The 22,282-nt window shown below is 42.8% G+C and overlaps 1 protein-coding gene across 1 annotated transcript in view; it reads left to right on the top strand.

The window, feature by feature from the left end:
* Positions 1-20,335, top strand: part of CTH (cystathionine gamma-lyase) — a 43,776-nt gene extending 23,441 nt beyond the window's left edge. The window contains exons 6-12 of the mRNA XM_029063246.2: positions 523-580; positions 1,286-1,363; positions 4,755-4,907; positions 5,926-6,047; positions 9,132-9,184; positions 17,705-17,843; positions 19,762-20,335. Coding sequence (XP_028919079.1) covers positions 523-580; positions 1,286-1,363; positions 4,755-4,907; positions 5,926-6,047; positions 9,132-9,184; positions 17,705-17,843; positions 19,762-19,788 — 630 coding nt within the window. The 3' untranslated portion in view covers positions 19,789-20,335. The remainder of the gene's footprint in view (positions 1-522; positions 581-1,285; positions 1,364-4,754; positions 4,908-5,925; positions 6,048-9,131; positions 9,185-17,704; positions 17,844-19,761) is intronic.
* Positions 20,336-22,282: the final 1,947 nt, after the last annotated feature.

The following is a 22,282-nucleotide window of genomic DNA, read 5'->3' as shown; positions in this document are numbered from 1 at the left end:
CGTGAGTCCCTGCAATTACCCCCTGCTGTAACCCATCTTGGTCGGTCTAGTGAGCATTATTTGAGCTCTTCAATGGTATGCCAATCTCAGTGGATAATCAGCAAATGTACTCCTAGATTTTAGTTCTTGAAAATGTGGCAGAGAGATTGATCTTTATGCTACTTGATGGGTTTCATATTTCTCTATATTCCAGTTCAGCTGCTACCTCTGGGGCTTTTAAGTTTCTTTTCAAAAAAATTATAGAGCATTTTCATCCCCTCACGGTAGTTGAAGGGAAAAACTCTTAGGGCCTTACCCTCACCTCTAAAATGCTGCATCCAAAATAAGGATTTGCACTTTCCCCTCTTGGTATGTAATATCCAATTTAGGCCTCATGTGGCCAAAGGATTGCTGTTTTCCAGGGTTTAGCATTAACTGATGGGAAAAGATTCTGTAACAGCAATTAAAGAGCCTACTAGATAGTTCCAAAGCAAGGCTTACAAAGTCAAATTAATTAAATAATGATCATCGGTTTCATTTCAGCGTCCATTGGCTTTGGGAGCAGATATTTGTATGTACTCAGCAACAAAGTATATGAATGGTAAGTTGGGATGTACTCCTTCAAATATTCTTTTCTTTAAATCGGGTGGGGCATGGGAAAAGTATTCTGTAGGTTGATATTTTAGATCCTATTTTTCCTGGATGTGCATATTTGTTTTCTCTGCACTTCATCTGAGAGTATTGGAGTTTTTGCTTAATGCAAATGCTGGTACAGTGCTCTGCATACTGTAAGCACTCAAGAAATACGATTAATTTGCTGGAAGATAAAAACACTTCTTTAATCTAGGCATAAAGTGACTTTTCTGTTGTGAAAAGAAAATGAAGTCCTTATTTATCCAGTATATGAGGGAATCTTATTCTAAAGCAGATGTTAGAGCAGCTCCTTATGCGGTTATTTTAAATGAAAAACATTATTAGGTAATCCTCAGAATTTCACTTTATAGTAAATGAAAAAGTATTACCAAGGGACCCAATTATACAGGAAAAAAAATCTTCTCAAAAGAAACTTTGAAAACTTTGAAAAGATAAATTTGATTCATCAGGTGTTTTTTGTAAAAATAAATAAATAAATACAAATCTGGTTCTCTTGATTTGGCCTGCTTCTTAAAGGTTTAATTGGTCAAGCTATCAATTGTTTTAAGTGATTCCTTGAATGATTTTTTGTTAAGTGTTTTGTCTTTTAGTAATGGGATACAATTTAAAAATAAATAGCAAATAAATATCATTTGTATCTTTTTAATTTTAGGCCACAGTGATGTTGTCATGGGTTTGGTTTCTGTTAATTCAGAGGACCTCTATCAAAGGCTCCAATTTTTGCAAAATTGTAAGTATGAAATAACGTAAAATGCAAAAAAATTAAAGAAAATGTTTGGCAAGCTTCCTGGATGGAAGGGTTGTTTTTTTTTGGCTTGGTAAGAACCTCTATTCGTTTTCATTATTATTACTAATGATAATAAAATCATAATAATTGTGGTATTTTTAAAACACCATCTGCCAAATGCTGGTGTAAGTCCAGTTGCAATCAGATCAGACACAGTCCCTGTCCCACATGGGGCTCACAGTCTAAGGGGGGAGGAGAACAGGGTTTTAACCTCTTTTTTTACAAAGAGGAGACAAGTATAGAGAAGTTCAGTCACTTGAGCAACAACCTGACATACCATTTTTTTTTTAAAAAGGAAATAGTCATGCAGCCGGTAAGAGGCAGAGCCCGGTGTAGAGTTCAGGTCTCCTGACCTCCCATCCTGTGCTCTTCCCTCCATTCCTTCTCTGATTATCTTATTCAGCAAGTTGTTTTCCTTACTTACCTTGTTACCTGTACTGGGGAAAACAAACCCTGATTTAATGAGTTTAATTGCCTACAGCACATAGGAGTAAAATACTGGGAGGCAGCATGGCCTAGTAGAAAGATTATGGTTCTGGGAGCCAGAAGACCTGTATTCTAATCCCAATTTTCCACTGGTCTGCTGTGCTACCTTGGTTAAATTACCTTACTCTGAGCCTCAGTTTTCTCAGCTGTAAAATGGGGATATAATACTTGCTCTACCTACTTTTTAGGGTGTGAGCCCTGAATGTGAAAGGAACTCTGTCCATTCTAATCAAGTGCTTAGCAAGCACCATGGTTGCACACAGTAAGCACTTAATGAATACCAGAATTGTTATTTTGAAGTGTAATAAATAGGTTTTTTATGGCATTTAAGTGCTTATCTCTAGCACTGTTCTTAAGACATGGGGTAGATAGATGTTTATCAGGTTGTTCACAGTCCCTGTCCCACCTGGGGCTCACAGCCTAAGTAGGGGGGCATAGGATTTAATCCCCATTTTACGGTTGAGGAAACTGAGGCATGGAGAAGTGAAGTGACTTGCTAAAGGGCACACAGCAAGCACTTGATGGAGTCGAGATTAGAACTCAGGTCTTCTGACTCCCAGGCCTGTGCCCTTTCCACTAGGGCCAGGCTGCTTCTCATAGTTTAGTGAGCTTTCTGGCCTTAGGGAGCCTGGCTCTGTGAGCCGCAATGTGGCCCGTTGAGGCGATTGCAACAGCGCTAGACTGTAAGCTTGTTGTGGGCAGGGAATGTCTGTTTAAATGTCTGTTTATTGTTGTATTCTCAAGTGCTTAGTCCAGTGCTCTGCACACAGTAAGTGCTCAATAAATATGATTGAATGAATGAACAGCTGCCCTAGAGCCTCCTGGGTTGTTTTAGTTTGTCTGTTTTTAATGGCATTTGTTCAGCACTTACTATGTGCCAGGCACTATACTAAGCCCTGGGGTAGATGAAAGATAATCAGGTTGGACACAGTCATTTTCCCACATGAGGCTCATAGTCTTAATCCCCATTTTATGGATGAGGTGTCTGTGACACAGAGAAGTTAAGTGACTTGCCTAAGTTTACACAGAAGACAAGTGGCAGAGCCAGGATTAGAACCTAGGTCCTCTTTTCACTAGGCCACACTGCTTCTCTGGCCTCCATTTTTAGGACTTCATTTCTAGTGATAGGAATCTCCTGTCCATCCTCCTGCCTGACATGGAACCACGGAACCCAAGTGTGCATTTCGAAAGCCCCAGGGTGTGCACAACTCAAGATTCTCAAGACTTGGTGCTTAAGGCATTAAACTTGGTTACTAGTGTGCATGTTTCAAGGAGTCAGAGGACCTGGGTTCTAATCCTGGCTCCACCACTTGTCTGCTGTGGGACTGGGGGCGAGTAGCTTCATTTCTCTGCCTTAGTTTCCTTATCTGCAAAATGGGGATTCAATACCTGTTCTGCCTCCTACTTAGACTTGGAGTTACCCCCCTGGGCCTGATTTCTTATATCTACCCCAGTGCTTAGTACAGTACTTGGCACATAGTAAGTGCTTACCAAATACTATTATTATTATTAATATTCAAGTTCTGGTATCAGTTGTTTATGGTGTTTGTTAAGCACTTATTAGCACCAGGCACTGAACTAAACACTGGGGTAGATACAAGGTAATCAGTTTGGACACAATCCCCGTCCCACATAGGGCTTACAGCCTTAAACCCCATATTACAGATGAGGAAACTGAGGTCCAGAGAAGTGAAGTGACTTGTCCAAGGTCACACAGTAGACAAGTAGCAGAGCTGAAATTAATATCCAGGTCCTTCTGACTCACAGGCCCATGCTCTATCAACTAGGCCATGTTTCCCCTCTTTCTGTCCCATCCTTCAACTCTCCACTGCTTTGCCTTGTTGATGTGGCTACAAGATGGACAGGGCCCTGGAAAAGAACTCTCCCTGCGGGTGTATACGCAAGTTGTTCCAAAACTCTTCGCTTGCCCCATGGTGATTCTGGGCAACTTTCTATATTCCCCTCCACCCCCTACCATCACAACACTTTATCGTCACCCAAACATTTGGCTGCCCTGTGTATGTGGCTTTTTGCTCAGTTGCTTCCTTCTATTTGTGATTTGATTTACCGTCTGTCTCTCCTGCTAGATAATAATCCATCTATCAGTGGTGGTTTTTGAGCGCTTACTGTGTACAGTACTAAGTACTTGAGGGAGTATGATACAACAGAGTTGGTAGACACGTTCCCTTCCCACAACAAGGATCTCCTTGATGACAGGAATTGGGTCAATTAACCCTATCGTACTCTTCCAAGCACTTAGTACAGTGCTCTGCCCAGAACAGGTGCTCAAGATGTACTATTGAATTGATGGATAAGATGAAAATGGGAGGAAGATAGGGTCAAGAGAGCTGCCAAGAAGCTTCCGTCAGTCGTGCGTATTCCTGGCCAATCAGATGCAAGTCCAGACAGCTATACTGTTGGTTCATTCGTTCAATTGTATTTATTGAGTGCTTACTGTGTGCAGAGCACTGTACTAAGTACTTGGGAAGTACAATTCAGCAACAGAGACAATCCCTGCCCACAACAGGCTCACAGTGATCTCAGTCGGTCCAACCTAGGATTCTCCAGTTCCCAATCCCCGTTTGTCAGGTTGAAAATGAGGGACAAGGACCCGAGTGGTTAAAGAAGGGGTGAGTTCTGTGATTCTTTTCTTTCAGTCAGTCAATTTCTGGAGCTCAGTGGGTGCAGAGCACTGGATTAAGCTCTTGGGAGAGTACAGTGCGACAGAGTCGGTAGATATGTTCCCTGCCCAGAAGGAGCTTAGAGTGTAGTTTTACAGTTCCATCCTTGCGATTATTGAGCGTTTGACTTGGCGGAGACCCACCAGTGGTGTGTGTTCCTTTCACAGCTCTTGGAGCAGTGCCATCTCCGTTTGACTGTTATCTCTGCAACCGTGGTCTGAAGACATTGCAAATCCGAATGAAGCAACATTTTCAGAATGGACTGGCAGTTGCTAAGTATCTTGAATCAGATCCCCGGGTGGAAAAAGTCATTTTCCCTGGTAAGAGATCATAGCTAGGCCTCAAAAACTGGCCCAGAAATGCAAGGCCTAGCTATTTTCCTGTCTCTAATAGCCAGATGATAGGGGCCTAAAGTGTGTTCTTCAGGGAGAACGTTTTTTGATAATTGGGTCTTTGCTTTTGTGATTTATGTAGACTAGCATTCCATCTGTGCAATGTTTTCATTTCAATTCCCTTGATCTTGAACATTGAAATAACTGGTAATCATAGAGGATGGTAGTGTAGCACTCTATTCCAGGAAAGTTCACGATCCATGAATCATAAATCTGAACACTTGCTGTAGACGATCCTCAGTTTATCCTTGTAGCTAGACTTTTTGATGTGTTTGAAATGCATCAGCTCGTTGAAGTTTTCACCTGGCCACCCATATTTCCACCTTCATCCCCTCAAGCATGTTTCCAGGTGAAGCGATGGTGTTACGCATGACCCCGTCCCTCTGTCCTCTCATCCCCCCTGCCTTCTGGTGGCTGGGAATAATAATAAATAATAATAATTATGGTACTTGTTAAATGCTTACTATATATGCCAAGCACCATTCTCAGTGCTGAGGTAGATGCAAGTTAATCAGGTCGAACAGTCTCTGTCCCACATGGGGCTCCAAGTCTTAATCCCCATTCCAGGTGATGTAGCTGAGGCCCAGGGAAGTGAAGTGACTTGCCCCAGCTGACACAACAGACGTGTGTCCTTCTGACTCCCAGGTCCTTCTGATTCCCAGCCCTGTGCTCTATTCATTAAGCTACGGGATCATTCTCGGGTGCTTTGAACTGTCTAGCTTCAAAATTTATCTCCACCTAAAATGGATCCATCAGCAGAGGTTCTTTCCCTGCATCTCCTTTTAAGAGGCCCAGGCAAGTGGGCTAGTACCTATCTGCATGACTGCAGTAATTACATGGTGCTTTGAGCTTTTGGTTGACTAATCGTTTACTTCCCGTGGAGACTTAAGCCTGTCGGCTTTTCATTGCATGGCCTTTTTAATCCTTGTAAACCCTATACTTGCAGGGCTGCCTTCTCATCCTCAGCATGAATTGGTTAAACGCCAGTGCACAGGTTGCCCTGGGATGATCACCTTTTATATTAAGGGCAACCTTCAGCATGCTGAGACTTTTCTCAAGAACCTGAAGGTAAATTTCTCTCTCGACTCTTCTCTATTAAATAGGAGAGAACCGTGGGTCAGACGGGATGGGTTCCCGGAATGCAGAGGTGTATACCCAAAATGGGGGGACCACCCCGGCCCCCTCGCCAGCTTAGCCCCACACAGATCATTATTTTGAATATGGCAAGTCTAACTCCCTCTCCCGACGCATGGCTTATCTGTGTAGGGGAAACATCTCTTGTGTGCTGAGAAGCTAGCCGGTCCTGAGCCGTAGTGATGGGAAGAGTGGAGGTAACACATCGCAACAATCTCTCCTGCTGGACCAACAGAGAGTAACAGAGGGGTGATATGAGTTTATACTGGCTTGATGCTATCCAAGCCCGACTCACGCCTGGAGTCGAAACTCAAATTCTAGTCCTCGTTTTGTGGTTTTAACCTTTTACCACCTACTGTCTTGGTCGCTCGTCTCTAGTACTCCTGCCCACCCCCTTGTATTTATTCATTCAAATGTATTTATTGAGCGCTTACTGTGTGCAAAGCACTATATTAAGCGCTTGGAAAAGTACTATTTAACAGCAGACAGACACGTTCATGTCCACAATGAGCTCACAGTCTAGAGGGGGAAACTGAGCGCCTTCTGTGTCGGAGCTCTGTACTTAGTGGTTGGGAGAGTACAATACAGTAGTGTTGGTAGACACGATCCCTGCCCTCTAGAAACTTACAGTGCTTGCCAGAGAGATCAAGCCTGGCAGAGACTAGCGAGTACGAAGGGCACTGTACTCTCTGCCACTGACACAGTGATAGCCACTGACAATAGCGTCAATTCTTCAGGATTGAGGCCCATTCGATGGGGGAGACTCCAAAGGGGGTTATACTGACCTCCACGTCCCATACAAAATTAGGGGTCGAATTCAGGAAGGTAGATTTGAAATATGCTTTGAACCCTGTGGAGAAAAGCTCTGGGTTTCCAAGAGCACTTCTGCCAGTTGGTTAAAAGCAGTGCCTAGTGAAATCAATTGGAATTATGCAGATCGTGTGTAAGCTCATGGAAACTCATAGCTTTTTAGTTCAACAAATGTCTGGAATACCTCTACTAAAGGGGGATGTGAAGAGCATACTAGCTGCTCCATTCGTGTCAATAGCCAATAACAAAGGTGGAAAGAGATCAGATTCCTAGGTTAGAAGGAAATGCTTCATTAGGTAGGGAAGCAGCATAGGCTAGTAGATAAAGCATGTGCCTGGGAGCCAGAGGACCATTCATTCATTTATTCATTCAGTCATATTTTATTGAGCACTTAGTGTGTGCAGAGCACTGTACTAAGCTCTGGGGAGAATACAGTACAAGAATAAGCAGACACATTCCCTGCACTTCCCAGCTGTGTGACCTTAACTACTCTGTGCCTCTGTTTCCTCATCTGTAAAATGGGATTCAACACCTGTTCTCCTTCCTACTTGACTGTCACACCTGATTAACTTGCATCTTTCCCAGAGCTTAAAACAGTGCTTGACATATAGTAAATGCTTAACAAATACCATTCCCCCCCCTCCTCCAAAAAAGGGTGGTAAGAGTAGTAAGGAGATTTTGTTTTCAAGAGCCACTCAAACCCTCTAAACTTTAAGTTCGTTGAGGGCAGGTAATGTGTCTGTTTATTGTTCATTCATTCATTCAATTATATTTATTGAACATTTACTGTGTGTAGAGCACTCTACTAAGCGCTTATTGTTATATTGTACTCTCCCAAGTGCTTAGTATAGTACTCTGCACACAGTAAGTGCTCAATAAATACAACTGACTGACCCATTAGCTTCTAACATCTGTTTAGATATGCCTATTTCTGATAACTGAGACCAACACTACTGATGAATCAGACATCTTCTTACACTTTCTTACACTTTTAATCAATGACATTAATTGATCACCTCCAGAATGCTAGGCACTGTAGTCAGTGCGTGGGAGAATACAACAAGAGCTAGACACATCTTTCCTGCCATCATGGAGTTTACAGTCTAATAGATTCACAAAGCTTCTATGGGAGAACAGCTTTTTTTGCTTTCCCACATAAAAGATTTCTTAATTATTTGAAAAATATGCCACAACACTTCAATCAGTAAATTCCAGTCCAATTCCATCTCTTCCTCATTTCCTCATTTTTTTAATAACAATAACGATGATGGCATTTAAGTGCTTACTATATAAAAAATAAAATAAATGTTGGTATTTGTTAAGCGCTTACTATGTGCCGAGCACTGTTCTAAGCTCTGGGGTAGACACAGGGGAATCAGGTTGTCCCACTTGGGGCTCACAATCTTAATCCCCATTTTACAGATGAGGTAACTGAGGCACCGAGAAGTTAAGTGACTTGTCCAAATTCACACAGCTGACAAGTGGCCGAGTCGGGATTCGAACTCATGACCTCTGACTCCAAAGCCCGTGCTCTTTCCACTGAGCCACGCTGCTTCTCTAAGCCAAGCACTGTTCTAAACAGTGGGGTAGAGACAAGGTAATCAGGTTGTTCCATGTAGGGCTCACAGTCTTAATCCCCATTTTATAGATGAGGTAACTGAGGCACAGAGAAGTTAAGTGGCTTGCCCAAAGTCACACAGCTGACAAGTGGCGGAGCCGGGAATAGAACCCACGACCTCTGACTCCCAAGCCTATGCTCTTTCCACTAAGCCACACTGCTGCTCTATGGCATTTGTTAAGCATTTACTATATGCCAGGCACTGTATTAAATGCTGGGGTAGATACAAGCTAATCAGGTTGGACACAGTCATGTCCCAGGTGGTGCTCACAGTCGTAATCCCAATTTTACAGACGAGGTTCCTGAGGCACAGAGAAGTGAAGTGATTTGCCCAGGGACACACAGCAGACAAGTGGCGAGCTGGAATTAGAACCAGGTCTTTCTGACTCCCAGGCCCGAGCCCTATCCATAAGGCCACAGTGCGTCACCTCTGGAGATGTGATTTTGATAAGGCTTCGAAGGAGGGGAGAGTGATGTCTTTAGTTTGTTTGACCGAAAATGACCCATGTGAACAATTCCCCATTTTCTTGACAATTGTGTATGATTTCCCATTCATGGGGAGATCTCACTGCTGATTTTGTTTTTCCTAGCTTTTCTCACTGGCTGAGAGCCTCGGGGGATACGAAAGTCTTGCTGAGCTTCCGTAAGTCATTGTACATTTTACTTTTTATTGGGAAGGATCAAAGTGATAGGGGAGCTTGGGTTTTTTGGTTGCCCAGAAGAAGGATAATGTTAACTTCAAATCCTTTGTCCTGGGATCTGTTGCATATTTTAAAGGTTAAAATGTTTCTTTAACTTGTGTAAAGAGTCTCCTGTGGGATGACCGCCTCCTTGGAGGTCATTGGCACTAACCCTGCTGGGTGGGATGGACATCTGTAGCAAGATGGTGGCTTCTCTTGGCACCCCAGGCTGGCAGGTGGTAGAGGGAGATGAGGGAGAGGATGCTGCTGCTGCTGCTGCTGTTTTCCTGGTCCTCATCCACACTGGGATTGGATGTGAGAGATTGCCCACCTTGAAGCTCAGGAGAAGGAGCCTGTCTCCCCCCTGGCTGATTCCAAAGGAGCCTAGGGAGCCATGGGGCTGGTCAGGGGTCGGAACCTTAGTGCCAAGGCCACCTGAGCGCAGTTGCTTTTGGGCCAGGAATCCCAGCAAGCTGCAGAGAGCGAATTCTGACCTGAAGGGGATGCAATGCTGGAGCAATTCCATGAGGTGCCTGCTGCCCCTGTGGCTCTGGATCTCTGGTCCCCGGCCCATCCCATCCCATCCCCAGGGGTTCTTCATTGCCCATAGGTGGATTGAGTAGGGGTGAGACAGGCCCGAGAAGGACCTCTTCTGCCCAGCTTCAGTGCCTGGTGATGACCAGGGAGGCACTGAACGAGGAGAAGGAGGAGCAGAATGATTGTAACTTTTACTTCTTCTTTGTCCCATCTTTCAGTCAGTCAGTGATATTTATGAAGCACTTGCTGTGGGCAGAGCACTCTACTGAAAACTTGAGAGTGCAGTATAAAAGAGTTGGTGATGATAATAATTTTGGTACTTGGTAATAAAAATAGTAATGATGATGGTCTTTGTTAATTTGTTAAGTGCTTACTGTCAAGCACTGTTATAAGTGCTGGGGTAGATGCAAGTTGGACACAGTCAATCAAGTTGGACACAGTCCCTGTCCCGCATGGGACTCATAATCTTCATTCCCATTGTACAGATGAGGTAACTGAGGCACAGAGAAGTGAAGTGACTTGCCCAAGGTCACACAGCAGACAAGTGAAGGAGCTGGGATTAGAGCCCAGGTCCTTCTGACTCCCAGGCCTGTGCTCTAGCCACTAGGCCATGCTACTTGTTAAGTGCTTACTGTGTGCCAAGCACTGAACTAAGCACTGGGTTAGATAGAAGCTAATCCAACTGGAAAAAGTCCCTGTCCCACAAGGAGCATGCAGGATACAGGTAGAGATGGATATTAAAGCAAATTACAGATAGGGTCCTTTTCCTTCCTCCTTTCTCCAACTTCTTTCTTTTGTTTCCTTCTCTCTGTCCCTTCTTTCCCTCCCTCTCTCCACCTTCCTACCCTGCCCTCTCAGAGTCCTCTACATTCAAATATAAAAATTCAAAAATAAAAAGCCAGTACTCCTGGAGGAGGAGGTTATGTTGATCTAACGTTGGACACCTCTAAACTGGGCCCCACAGGATTTCTCTGGTGCCGTCTTTTCTAAAGTGGGCTTCTTGACTGTAATTTGTTAAATTGGGAGAAAAATTTGGTACAAGAATGTATCTCCTTGTTCCCCCCAATACCACCAAACGAGTCCATGTCCTCATTTGTTCTGTCTGGGCCTAACTGGGCTGACAGTCAGAGCAAGCTCTCCCAACGTCTTGACTATGGCAGCTGCAAGGAAGCAGGCTCCTCGACTCCTAAGCCATGCTGCATCTCAGATTTGACAGTCATTTTTTTAGAAGGACCTCAGCACCTGCTTAGGTGGGCACTCTAGAGCAAACAAATGCCCCGCTTTCCAGTTGAGAGAAAGAGAAACTTGTGCCTTTTGTTTGCTATTTGGGGATCCACCGATAATAATCATGGTATTTGAGCACTTACTATGTGCCAAGCACTGTACCAAGTGCAAGGGTAACCAGTTGCTGCTTGATTGCTTAGCTTTGCACATAGTACAGTGCTTGGCACATAGTGAGTGCTCAATACCACAGTTATTATCAATCAGTGATATATATATATATATGTATATATGTAATACATATGCTAAGTACAGTGCTCTGCATATAGAAAGTGCTTTATTTATATATAATATATATAAATCATGTGTGTGTATATATAAAGTGCTTACTGTATGCAGAGCACTGTATTTAGCGTTTGGGAAAGTAAAAGTACAATTCAACCTAGTTGGTAGGCACAATCCCTCCCTTCAGCAGCATGGCCTACTGGAAAGACCACAGGCTTGGGAATCAGAGGTTGTGGGTTCTAATCCCAGCTCTGCCACATGTCTGCTCTGTGAGCTTAAGAAGTCACTTAACTTCTCTAAACCTCAGTTACCTCATCTGTAAAATGGGGATCAAGATTGTGAGCCCCATAAGGGACATGGACTGTATTCAACCTGATTACCGTGTATCTGCTCCAGTGCTTAGAACAATGCTTGGCACAAGTAAACACTTAATACCACAATTATTATTATTATTACCAGGGGAGACAGACATTAAAATAGATCACGGATAGATCCAATATAAACAGATCAATGAAATCATTTTCATTCATTCAGTCATATTTATTAAGTGCTTACTGTGTGCAGAGCACTGTGCTAAGCACTTGGAAAAGTACAATACAACAATAAACAGTGACATTCCTTGACCACAACAAGCTCACAATATAAAAAGAGGGAAATTGGCATTGATAGAAATAAATAAAATTACAGATATATACACAAGTGCTGGGGCTTTTGGGAGGAGAGCAAGGGGTGCGAATCAGGATGATGCAGAAGGGAATGGTAGATGTCCCCCATGGAGCTCACACTCTAAGGGGAAAAGAGAATAGGTATTTTAACCCCATTTTATAGATGAGGACACTGAAACACAGAGACATGAAGTGATCTGTAGACTCAGTAAATTAGAAGTGTCATTAGCCTGTGTCTGGTATGTCCCTAAATCCTCCCGATCACTATTATGGCAAATCGATCACCCCCAGTATTATTGACCATCAAAATTTTTTAGAATTTTCTAGGTGAAGTCAGTTCCCATATAACATACTTCATTATGCATTTTGGAAAGAAATAATTTGGGAGCAAAATAATGCAAGTCTTTCTTACCATGAGGTTCTTGAAGAAAATAACTTATTCTAGGAGAACTGAGTAGACTAAGGTTTGTGAAATGCTTTATGCCGCAAGTGACACTTTCAGGCCTGACAAGTGTTAGTGAGGATGAGTGATGTGATAAGGGGAGAAGCATTTAATTCCAGATTTGGATAGTAATGTCACTGTAAAGGGTTTTTACTTCTTTCTTTCCCCTACTCTTCAAATTGGACTGAAGGCTCAGGTTGCCGAATACGAAGAGCAAATCAAAACAATTATTTACAGTTTGTGTCTTATGATCACCTTAGATGGTTTTCATAAATCTTTGCTTTTCATAATAATGGGCATATTTAAGTGCTTACCGTATGCCAAGTACCCTGCTATTTTTGTGGTAGATAGTACAGTGCTTTGCACACAGTAAGCACTCAATAAATATGATTGAATTGCTTGATTGAAAATCAGATTGGAAACAGACCCTTTGCCATATAGGGCTCACAGTGGATAGAGAACTGCTATTTTATCTCCATTTTACAGATAAGGAAACCGAGGCACAAAATAGATAAGTGACTTGTCTAAGGTCACAGAGTAGGCAAGTGCTCTGAACAGTGCTCTGCACACAGTAAGCGCTTAACAAATACCATAATTGTTATTATTATGTCCCTGCTAGACAAACTGTATACACAAGAGGGCACACTTAGAATGTGAATTTCATTCATTTTTTAGAACCCAAGAAAGCTGAAGAATTTGCTCTCTTCCATCAATTTAAACAGAAATGAGTCTCTTGCCCTAAACTTATCCACCCTCTCCTCGGTGATGCTTAAGGACTTGAATATTCACCCCAGCCCCGCAGCACTTATGTAAATTTTCATAAGTGAGAAGCAGCATGACAGTGGAAAAGAGCACAGGCCTGGGAGTCAGAGAGCTGCTTTTGAATCCTGGCTCTGCCACTTGTCTGTTGTGGGATCTTGGGCAAGTCACTTCTCTGGGTGGCCTCAGTTACCTGATCTGTAAAGTGGGGATTAAGACTGTGACCCCCATGCGGGACATGTTCTGTGTCCAACCTGATTAACTTGTATCTACCCCAGTGCTTATTGCAGTTCTTGGCACATAGTAAGCGCCTAACAAATACCATATTTAAAAAAATCATAGGCTCTGTTATTTCATTCAGTTCAATTGTATTTATTGAGCACTTACTATGTGCAGAGCACTGGGGAGCATACAACACAACACTAAACAGCACAATATTTCTGTATTGTATTCTAATATTGTTCTAACCCTGTAGCTGTAAGCTCCTTCTGGGCAGGGATCGCATCTACCAACTCTCTTGAAATGCACTTTCCCAAGTGCTTAGCGCAGTGCTTTGTGTGCAGTAAACACTCAATAATTGAGGGATTGATAGGTTGAAGGCATCTATGGAGTTTTTTTTTTTTCCCATCCCTGGCTTTCTCTCTTAGCTGGTCTCGATACAGAGGTCCAGAGAGAACAGGGTCAGAGAGGCGGAAGCTGGGCTAGAAAAACTGAACAGATTTGTGGTGATATTGCTTCTGTTCTGGGTGAAGTAGGAGTAGCAAGGAGTAGTAAATGGCAATTTACTGAACACCCACTGGATGTAATATACTATATTTCACCAGTAATATATCCTACCTCACCTCACTGATTTCTTGCACAGCCCAGCCTGCACACTTAATCCTCTAGCACCAGCTTACTCACTGTCCCCCGACCTCGTCTATCTCACCACCGACCCCTTTCCCGTGTCCTCCCTCTGTCCTGGAACTCCCCACCCCCCTCCATATATGCTAGACCACCACTCTCCCAGCCTTCAAAGCATTAATGAAGTCACATCTCCTCCAAGAGGACTTCCCCAACTAATCCTTCTTTTCCCCTGCTCCCTCTCCCTTCTGCCTCGTCTATGCACTTGGGTCTGTGACCTTTGAGCATTTATTTGCCCCACCTTCAACCCCACAGCACTAATATAACGTATCCTTAAATTATATATTGTAAATTGCTTATTTATATTTATATCTGTCTCCCCATCTAGGATATAAGCTCATTGTGGCAGGGACCATGTCTGCTAACTCTCGTATTGTACTCTCCCAAGAGCTAGTATGGCGCTCTGCACATAATAAGCCTTCAATAAATACCATCGATTGGTTGATATTTAGGACTTGATTTTAGAGCATAAGTTGATTTTTTGGGTTTAAAAATATAAGCAGTTCTTCTGTGATGTAGAGGTAGCATTCTTGAGAAACCCCAGCTTAAGGAAATACTAAACTGTAGACTCACTGTCAGATGCTGTGTATGCATTCATTGAAAACGTTTCTTCCAACCCTGTGGCGTTTTGACTCCAAACAAGCTACCAACCCTGGGGCATTTGGAGTCCAAACAAGCTTGTGTGATTGGACAAACTTTTTGTGTGCCCATTGTGATCCGGGGCTGTGGATCCCACATTGACCTTTTCAGACACGACACGAACTTATAGGTGAACTTTGTGGTCTGTGGTATTTTCTTCAATTATGAAGAAAGGATAGCTCTCTGTGTGTGTATACACAGATAGGTGATAAGGGAGTGTGTCTATGTGTGTTCACATACACGTATACATACACAGAGAGGTAATAGTGTGTGTATGTGTGTGAATACATATATGTGGACACACACCCTATTACCATATATATACATATGGATTAAAAGGGTGAAGGAGATGTAAATTTAATATTTAATATTTAATATTTAATGTAAATTGTCTAACAGTGACCAGGCCAAAATACCTAGGGAAAATGAGTGCAAAAGTAGAATTGAGTGTTTAAGTGAATTAGGTGGGGGTAATTATAGGTTTTTGGGGTGGGTTTTTTTTTTTTGGTAAAGTTAGCATTAAACTTCAGATTTTATTTTTATGATTCACATACCCCCCACCTGGATGGCCCATGTTTCTTCAGGAAAATTATTCATGTCTGGCATTGACAAATGATGTAAATACTGAATGAGTGCTTAGCAGCAGAGCTCTATGGTCACGTACATGGCAACATTAAGGGAATCTTACTTAATTCAGGGTTTTGGACTCTTGCGTCTCTCCAAATCAGTCAACCAACCAATGGAATTTATTGAACACTTATTGTGTGCAGAGCACTGTACTAAGCACTTAGAGTACAATCCAACAGCAATGGTAGAGACATTCCTTGCCCGCAACAGTCTAGCAGAACTTACAGTCTAGACGACGCAACAGAGATGGGCATAATCAGTCCTGGGCAACAGTTACCCAAGAAAGCTCCAGACTTTTACACAGTGGGGAGAAGAGAAATCTCACAGAAAACTATGATGGATTTCAAAATGGCCATTCCTTTCCATATCATGTTGCGAAAAAAATGTTCACTCTATGACAGTAGGGAGATTGACAATTCATCATACAATGAGAATCAATCAGTGGTAGTTATTGAACATCTACTTATTGCTAAGCTGTTATAATAGCAAGACACACATCCCCTGTCCTCAGTGAGTCTGTAATTTAATATTGGGGTGGACAGACAAAAACCATTTACAGATTATTTACACAGGTGAGCTAAATTACCCTATTCTATTTACCGTGGCAGACTGAGTCTAATCTGTTTATCTGAAATCTGTTCCAACATCTAATGCAGTGCTTGGTGCATAGGAAGTGCTAAAAAACACCACAGTTATTATTGTTATCGTTATTCTTATTTTTACAGGTTTAGATAACTCTGTAATTCAGTCTCTACCTACTCTGTCAGGAAATATATTAAGAAAAACCTAACAATTTTTTAAAAATATTGAGGATTATTGGGTTCAACCTTTCAAGAAAAAGGACTCAGGAATTAGAAATTGGGCTAACCTTAGAAAACCATTCCCTACTTTTTTATGCACTTGTTAAGCGCTTACTATGTGCCAGACACTATACTAAGCTCTGGGGTAGATACAAGCTAAAATCAGGTTGGACACAGTCCATGTCCCTCATAAGGCTCAGAGTAATTAAGTAATAGTATTGGGGGTTCACATCTCCAAAATAAATGAAATCAATGGACCAGTCGATGGTCATATGTCAAGTACTTAAAATCAATGCACTAGTGTTGGTATTTGTTAAGCGCTTACTATGAGTCACCAGTGTTCTAAGCGCTGGGGTAGATACAGGCTAATCAGGGTGGACACATCCCCGTCTCAGGTGGGGCTCACAGTCTTAATCCCCATTTTCCAGATGGGGTAATTGAGGCAGAGAGAAGTGAAGTGACTTGCCCAAGATCACACAGCAAGCAAGTGGTGGAGCTGGGATTAGAATTCAGGTCCTGACTCTCAGACCCAGGCTTGTTTTAAGAGATTCCATATGCCACTTTCTTTGACTCATTTTTCTTTGTCAGTACAGCCAAACTATTAGAAAAGATCAATTAATCAGTGATATTTATTGAGTGCTTACTATGTACAGAGGATTGTACTAAGTGCTTGGGAGAGTACAATTCAACAGAATTAGCAGACATATTCCCTGTCTATATCGAGTTTACAGTATTTTAGCCCTGAATCTGCTTTTAGGACTAATATTGATGCATTCTATATATGAAACTAAGCTCCTCTGGGGCAGGGATCATGTCTACTAACTATATTATAAATCTTTCAAGTGCTTGACCCAGAGTAAGTGCTTGGTAAATTCCTATTGACTGATTTATTTTTGGAACCAAGAGCAGAGTATAATAATAATGTTGGTATTTAAGCGCTTACTATGCGCAGAGCACTGTTCTAAGCGCTGGAGTAGATACAGAGTAATCAGGTTGTCCCACGTGAGGCTCACAGTCTTAATCCCCATTTTAGGGATGAGGTAACTGAGGCACAGAGAAGTTAAGTGACTTGCTCACAGTCACACAGCTGACAAGTGGCAGAGCCAGAATTCGAACCCATGACCTCTGACTTCAAGCCCAGGCTCTTTCCACTGAGCCACGCTGCTTCTCTTAATTATTTCAACCACTGCAAAACCTACTTTGATTCTAGAATAATGTGGGTTTTTGGAAGGTAGAGGGAATGGCCTAGTAGATAGAGCTTGGCTCTGAAAATCAAAAGGACCTGGGTTCTAATTTGGAACCTGCCACTTGCCTGCCCTGTGACCCTAAGCAGTCACTTCATTTACTCTGGGCCTCAGTTCCCTTAGCTATAAAATAGGGGTTATGACCGTGAGCACCTTGTGGGATAGGGGTTGGGTCCAACTTGATTGTCTTGTAGCTACCCCAGTGCTTAGTATAATGCCTGGCACATAGTAAGCACTTAACAAATGCCACAATTAATATTACTATTATCTGTGGGGGAGGAGATCCTTTCAGGGCAGAAAGTGGCTTGGAGTGGCGTCAAGGACGGTGTGGTAATCATTAATATGCTCATTGCTTCCCCAGGGCGATCATGACTCATGCCTCCGTTCCTAAAGAGGACAGAGATGTTCTAGGAATCAGTGAGACACTCATCCGCCTGTCTGTGGGCTTGGAGGATACTGACGATTTACTGGAAGATCTAGATCAAGCCTTAAAGGCAGCGGTAAGTTTAAGGAGATCGTCGACCTTCTCATGTACAATTTCCACTGCCCCCCACTGGGAAGCATTTCAGGAAAATGAAATCAATGGACCGGTCGATGGTCAGATCAAGGACATAAAATCAGTGTACTAGTGATGGTATTTGTTAAGCGCCTACTGTGTCAACACTCTTCTAAGCGCTGGGTTCGATGCAAGCTAGTCAGGCTGGACACATCCCTGTCCCAGGTGGGGCCCACGGTCTTAATCCCCATTTTCCAGATGAGGTAACTGAGGCAGAGAGAAGTGGTGACTTACCCAAGGTCACAAGCAAACAAGTGGAGGAGCCGAGATTGGAGCCCAGGTCCTTCCGACCCGTGCTCTCTTCAGTCCAGTATAATGACTAGTTTTTCTGTACTTTTTGAACCTGAAGAAAATGGTGGGAAAACCTATGGTGTTTTCCGGTTAGGAAAGTTCCAGGCCACTGCCTGAGCAGGCAGCAGAGGTCTGGAATAATTCTGGTTATTGTTGATGCTTACTGTGTGCACCAGGCACTGTACTGGTGAGAAGCAGCGTGGCGCAGTGGAAAGAGCATGGGCTTTGGAGTCAGAGCTCATGAGTTCAAATCCCAGCTCTGCCACTTGTCAGCTGTGTGACTGTGGGCAAGTCACTTAACTTCTCTGTGCCTCAGTTCCCTCATCTATAAAATGGGGATTAAGACTGTGAGCCCCACGTGGGACAACCTGATTCCCCTGTGTTTACCCCAGCGCTTAGAACAGTGCTCTGCACATAGTAAGCGCTTAACAAATACCAACATTATTATTATTATTATTACTGAACACCGGGGTGGATACAAGCAAATCGGGTTGGATTCTCAGAGTCTCAATCCCCATTTTACCGATGAGGTAATTAAGGTACAGAGAAGTGACTGACTTGCCCAAGGTCCATCTGGTGATGACCCAGATTGAGAGCAGTGGGTTTGTAGCAGAAGATACTGCCACCCTTCCCTGCATCCCAGGGATGGGAATCCTAGGGACAGGACTCTTCCCTTCATCATCATCAGTGGTACTTACTGAGTGCTTACTATGTGCGGAGTGCTGTCCTAAGCGCTTGGGAGAGCACGTTTGAAAGAAGTGGGGAAGAAGCCATTGGCGAATGAACAGTCAAGAAGCAGCATGGCCTAGTGGATAGAGATGGGTCTAGGTGTCAGAAGGACCTGAATTGTAATCCCAGCTCCACCACTTGTCTGCTATGTGACCTTAGGCAAGTCATTTCACTTCTCTGGGCTTCAGTTACCTCATCTGGAAAATGGGGATTAAGACTGTGAGCCCCATTGTGGAACAGGGACTGTGTCCAACCTGATTAACTTCTGTCTACCCTAATACTTTGTACACGGCCTGACACAGAGTAAGGGCTTAACAGATACCATAAAAAAAAATAGTTGAAGATGGCAGTCAGGTAATGTATCCGCAGTCTAGAGAGGGAGACAGATATTACTGAAATTGTCCTAAGTTTTTGCTCTTCCCTTTGAGGGCATCTGGATCCAAAGTTCTTCAAGCAATATAGCTTCTGTGATCCTTTTAGCAATACACACCCAAATGGACCAGACTGTACAACTATTTGGGTGCCTGCACTTATGAAAGACATAGTTTTGGGGCCCCCCCCGCTCCCCAGTTTTCTTCTAACCTGTGTCCTCAGGCTCACTATCCCTTTTTGTACCTGCCACCAATCCTGACTGCCCTTGGGATGGAGGGAGAAAGTGGGGAAGGGGGTCATCCAGTTGGAGTGATCGGGAATGTTGGGAAGCAGGGGTTAAAGGAAGGGCCGGGGGGGGAGGAAGAAGGGAGATGATAATTAGCAAACCCGTCCGTAGTCGTAGAATATTTTAGGGAGTTTGAAATATTTGGCCTGCAGTCACAACCTAACTTTATTCTGTGTTAATCTAGCACCCTCAATATACTAATCGGAACTAGGATTTGGGAACCTGTAATTTAAAGCTGATTCCTGCAAAGCTCAAATGTCCAGAAGATTGTTATTTGAGAAGACCAGGAATGATGATGAAGGATTTGCATTCAAGATATAAAATGATGTCTTTCACGTTCAGACTGCTCACTACCTTTCATGTCTCCAATCTTTTAGTGACTCAAATTTACTGTTCAAAATCCTTAATTAGCTGGTATTGTGGATTTTCAGATCAATTGTCAGTTGTGTAGTGCATTATGCATTTGTCTGTCGGAGGTGAAGGAATATCCTCCTCCTTAGCATTTTGTTCATTTTTCAAACTGATTCATTTTTTTGACATTAAATGTTATTCTAGCATGAAGGTAATTTGATAGTCTTTGGAGTAATTTGGATTTTAGAATAACCTTTCCTTAGACTTACATGTATCACTCAGAGCAGCTAAGTCTATTTCACTGTCATAAAATTAAACCAAAAATCAAATACTTGAATTAAATACTGTGATGCAAGCAGTTTTCAGTGGCATTTCTGAAAATAAAAATGTATTTTTATTAACAAACATCCTTAGCAAGTGTACCGTATTTTGTATTCATTGCCCTGTTGTGTGTGGCGATAGAGATAAAGTGTTGTCATTCGTCTTGGTCATCGGGAAGTTTACAATATTAAGATTTTGTTCATCTGCACTCTCCATAGAATGGCATTTTCCATAAAATCAACTGAGTTGAGAATTTAACTCTGAGAAAGGGAGGGGAGTCTATAAACATTAGTCTCAATCTACAAGGTTTGAGGGAGAGCGTCATTGCATGGGAAGTGACTGAGATATCCCTTCCCTGTTCGTTGTTCTCTCCCCCTTAGGACTTATTGATCAATCAGTTGTATTTATTGAGTGCTTACTGCGGGCAGAGCACTGAAGTAAGCTCTTGGAAGAGTAGTTTAATAGAATTGAAAGACACATTCCTCGTCCACAGTGAGCTTATGGTCTAGAAGGGGAGACAGACATTAGTATAAATAAATTATGGTTATGTATGTAAGTGCTGTGGGGTTGAGGTGGTTGGTGAATAAAGGGTGTAAATTCATTCAATCCTATTTATTGAGCACTTAACCGTATGCAGAACACTTTATTAAGCACTTGGGAGAGTACAATACAACAATAAACAGACATTCATTGCCCACAACGAGCTTACAAGGCCTGCTTGGAGATGTGCCTTCAATAAGGCTCTGAAGTGGGGGAGAGTGAGAAGCAGCGTGGCTCAGTGGAAAGAGCACGGGCTTGGGAGTCAGAAGTCATGGGTTCAAATCCCAGCTCTGCCACTTGTCAGCTGTGTGACTGTGGGCAAATCACTTCACTTCTCTGTGCCTCAGTTACTTCATCTGTAAAATGGGGATGAAGACTGTGAGCCTCACGTGGGACAACCTGATTACCCTGTATCTCCCCCAGTGCTTAGAACAGTGCTCTGCACATAGCACTTAACAAATACCAATATTATTATTATTAAATTGAGGAGGGAAGGCATTCCAGACCAGAGGCAGGACAATACAATACAGTAGAGTTAGCTGGTAGACACAATCAATCCCCTGTTCACAAGAAGCTTACAGTCTACATGGGAGACATTGAAATAAATACAGATGAGGGAAAATGTCAGGGTAGAAGGCTAATTACACAAATTCTGAGAGACTGGAGGGTCAAGTGAATATCAAATGCTTAAAGGGTACAGTTCCAACTGCATAGGTGATGCAGAAGAGAGGGAGTAGGAAAATTAAGGGCTTAGTTGGGGAAGGTCTCTTGGAGGAGATGTGACTTTAGGATGTCTTTGAAGGTGGGGAATAAGTGCTCAATAAATTAATTGATGGAGAGTGATTATCTGACATATGAAAGAGGGGGAAATTCCACCTAGACTGTGAGTTCCTTGTGGTCAGGGAATGTCACTTTTATTGTTGTATTTTACTTTCCCAAATGCTTTGTACAGTGCTGTGCACACAGGAAGTACTCACTAAATGTGATTGAATGAAAGAATGAAGAAGGATGTGGGCAAGGGGTCAGCGGTGAGCACACTGGGGTAGATACAGGTAAATCAGGCTAGATGTAGTCCCTGCCCCACATGGACTCACAATTAAGTAGTCATTCAATCGTATTTATTGAGTACTTACTATGTGCAGAGCACTGTACTAAGCACTTGGGAGAGTACAGTACAACAATAAACAGGCACATTTCCTGCCCACAACGAGTTTACAATATGGGGCGGGGTGGAAGGGGTGTCATTAGTTAGACCCCTCATTCAAATTCCCCAGACTTGGTTCAACTTTGCAGCTATATGAATAAAAACAGAATCTTCCTCTCTGAAGTTGGAGGGTCTGAGTTAGGACTGGTCCAGGCCAATTTATATTCAATCATTTCCCGCTGGCTAGCTCTCAAGAGAACTCCATTTGGATGTACAAGAGTACAAGAGCATATTTCTTCCCATAGAATTATCTGATAGCTGGACTTAATGTGCTCATTTTGAGCTTTAC

This window comes from Ornithorhynchus anatinus, chromosome 4 (assembly GCF_004115215.2).
Source record: "Ornithorhynchus anatinus isolate Pmale09 chromosome 4, mOrnAna1.pri.v4, whole genome shotgun sequence".
Taxonomy (NCBI): Eukaryota; Metazoa; Chordata; class Mammalia; order Monotremata; family Ornithorhynchidae; genus Ornithorhynchus; species Ornithorhynchus anatinus.
Note: the sequence above shows the minus strand (reverse complement) of the source record. Positions and strands in the feature narration are given on the sequence as shown.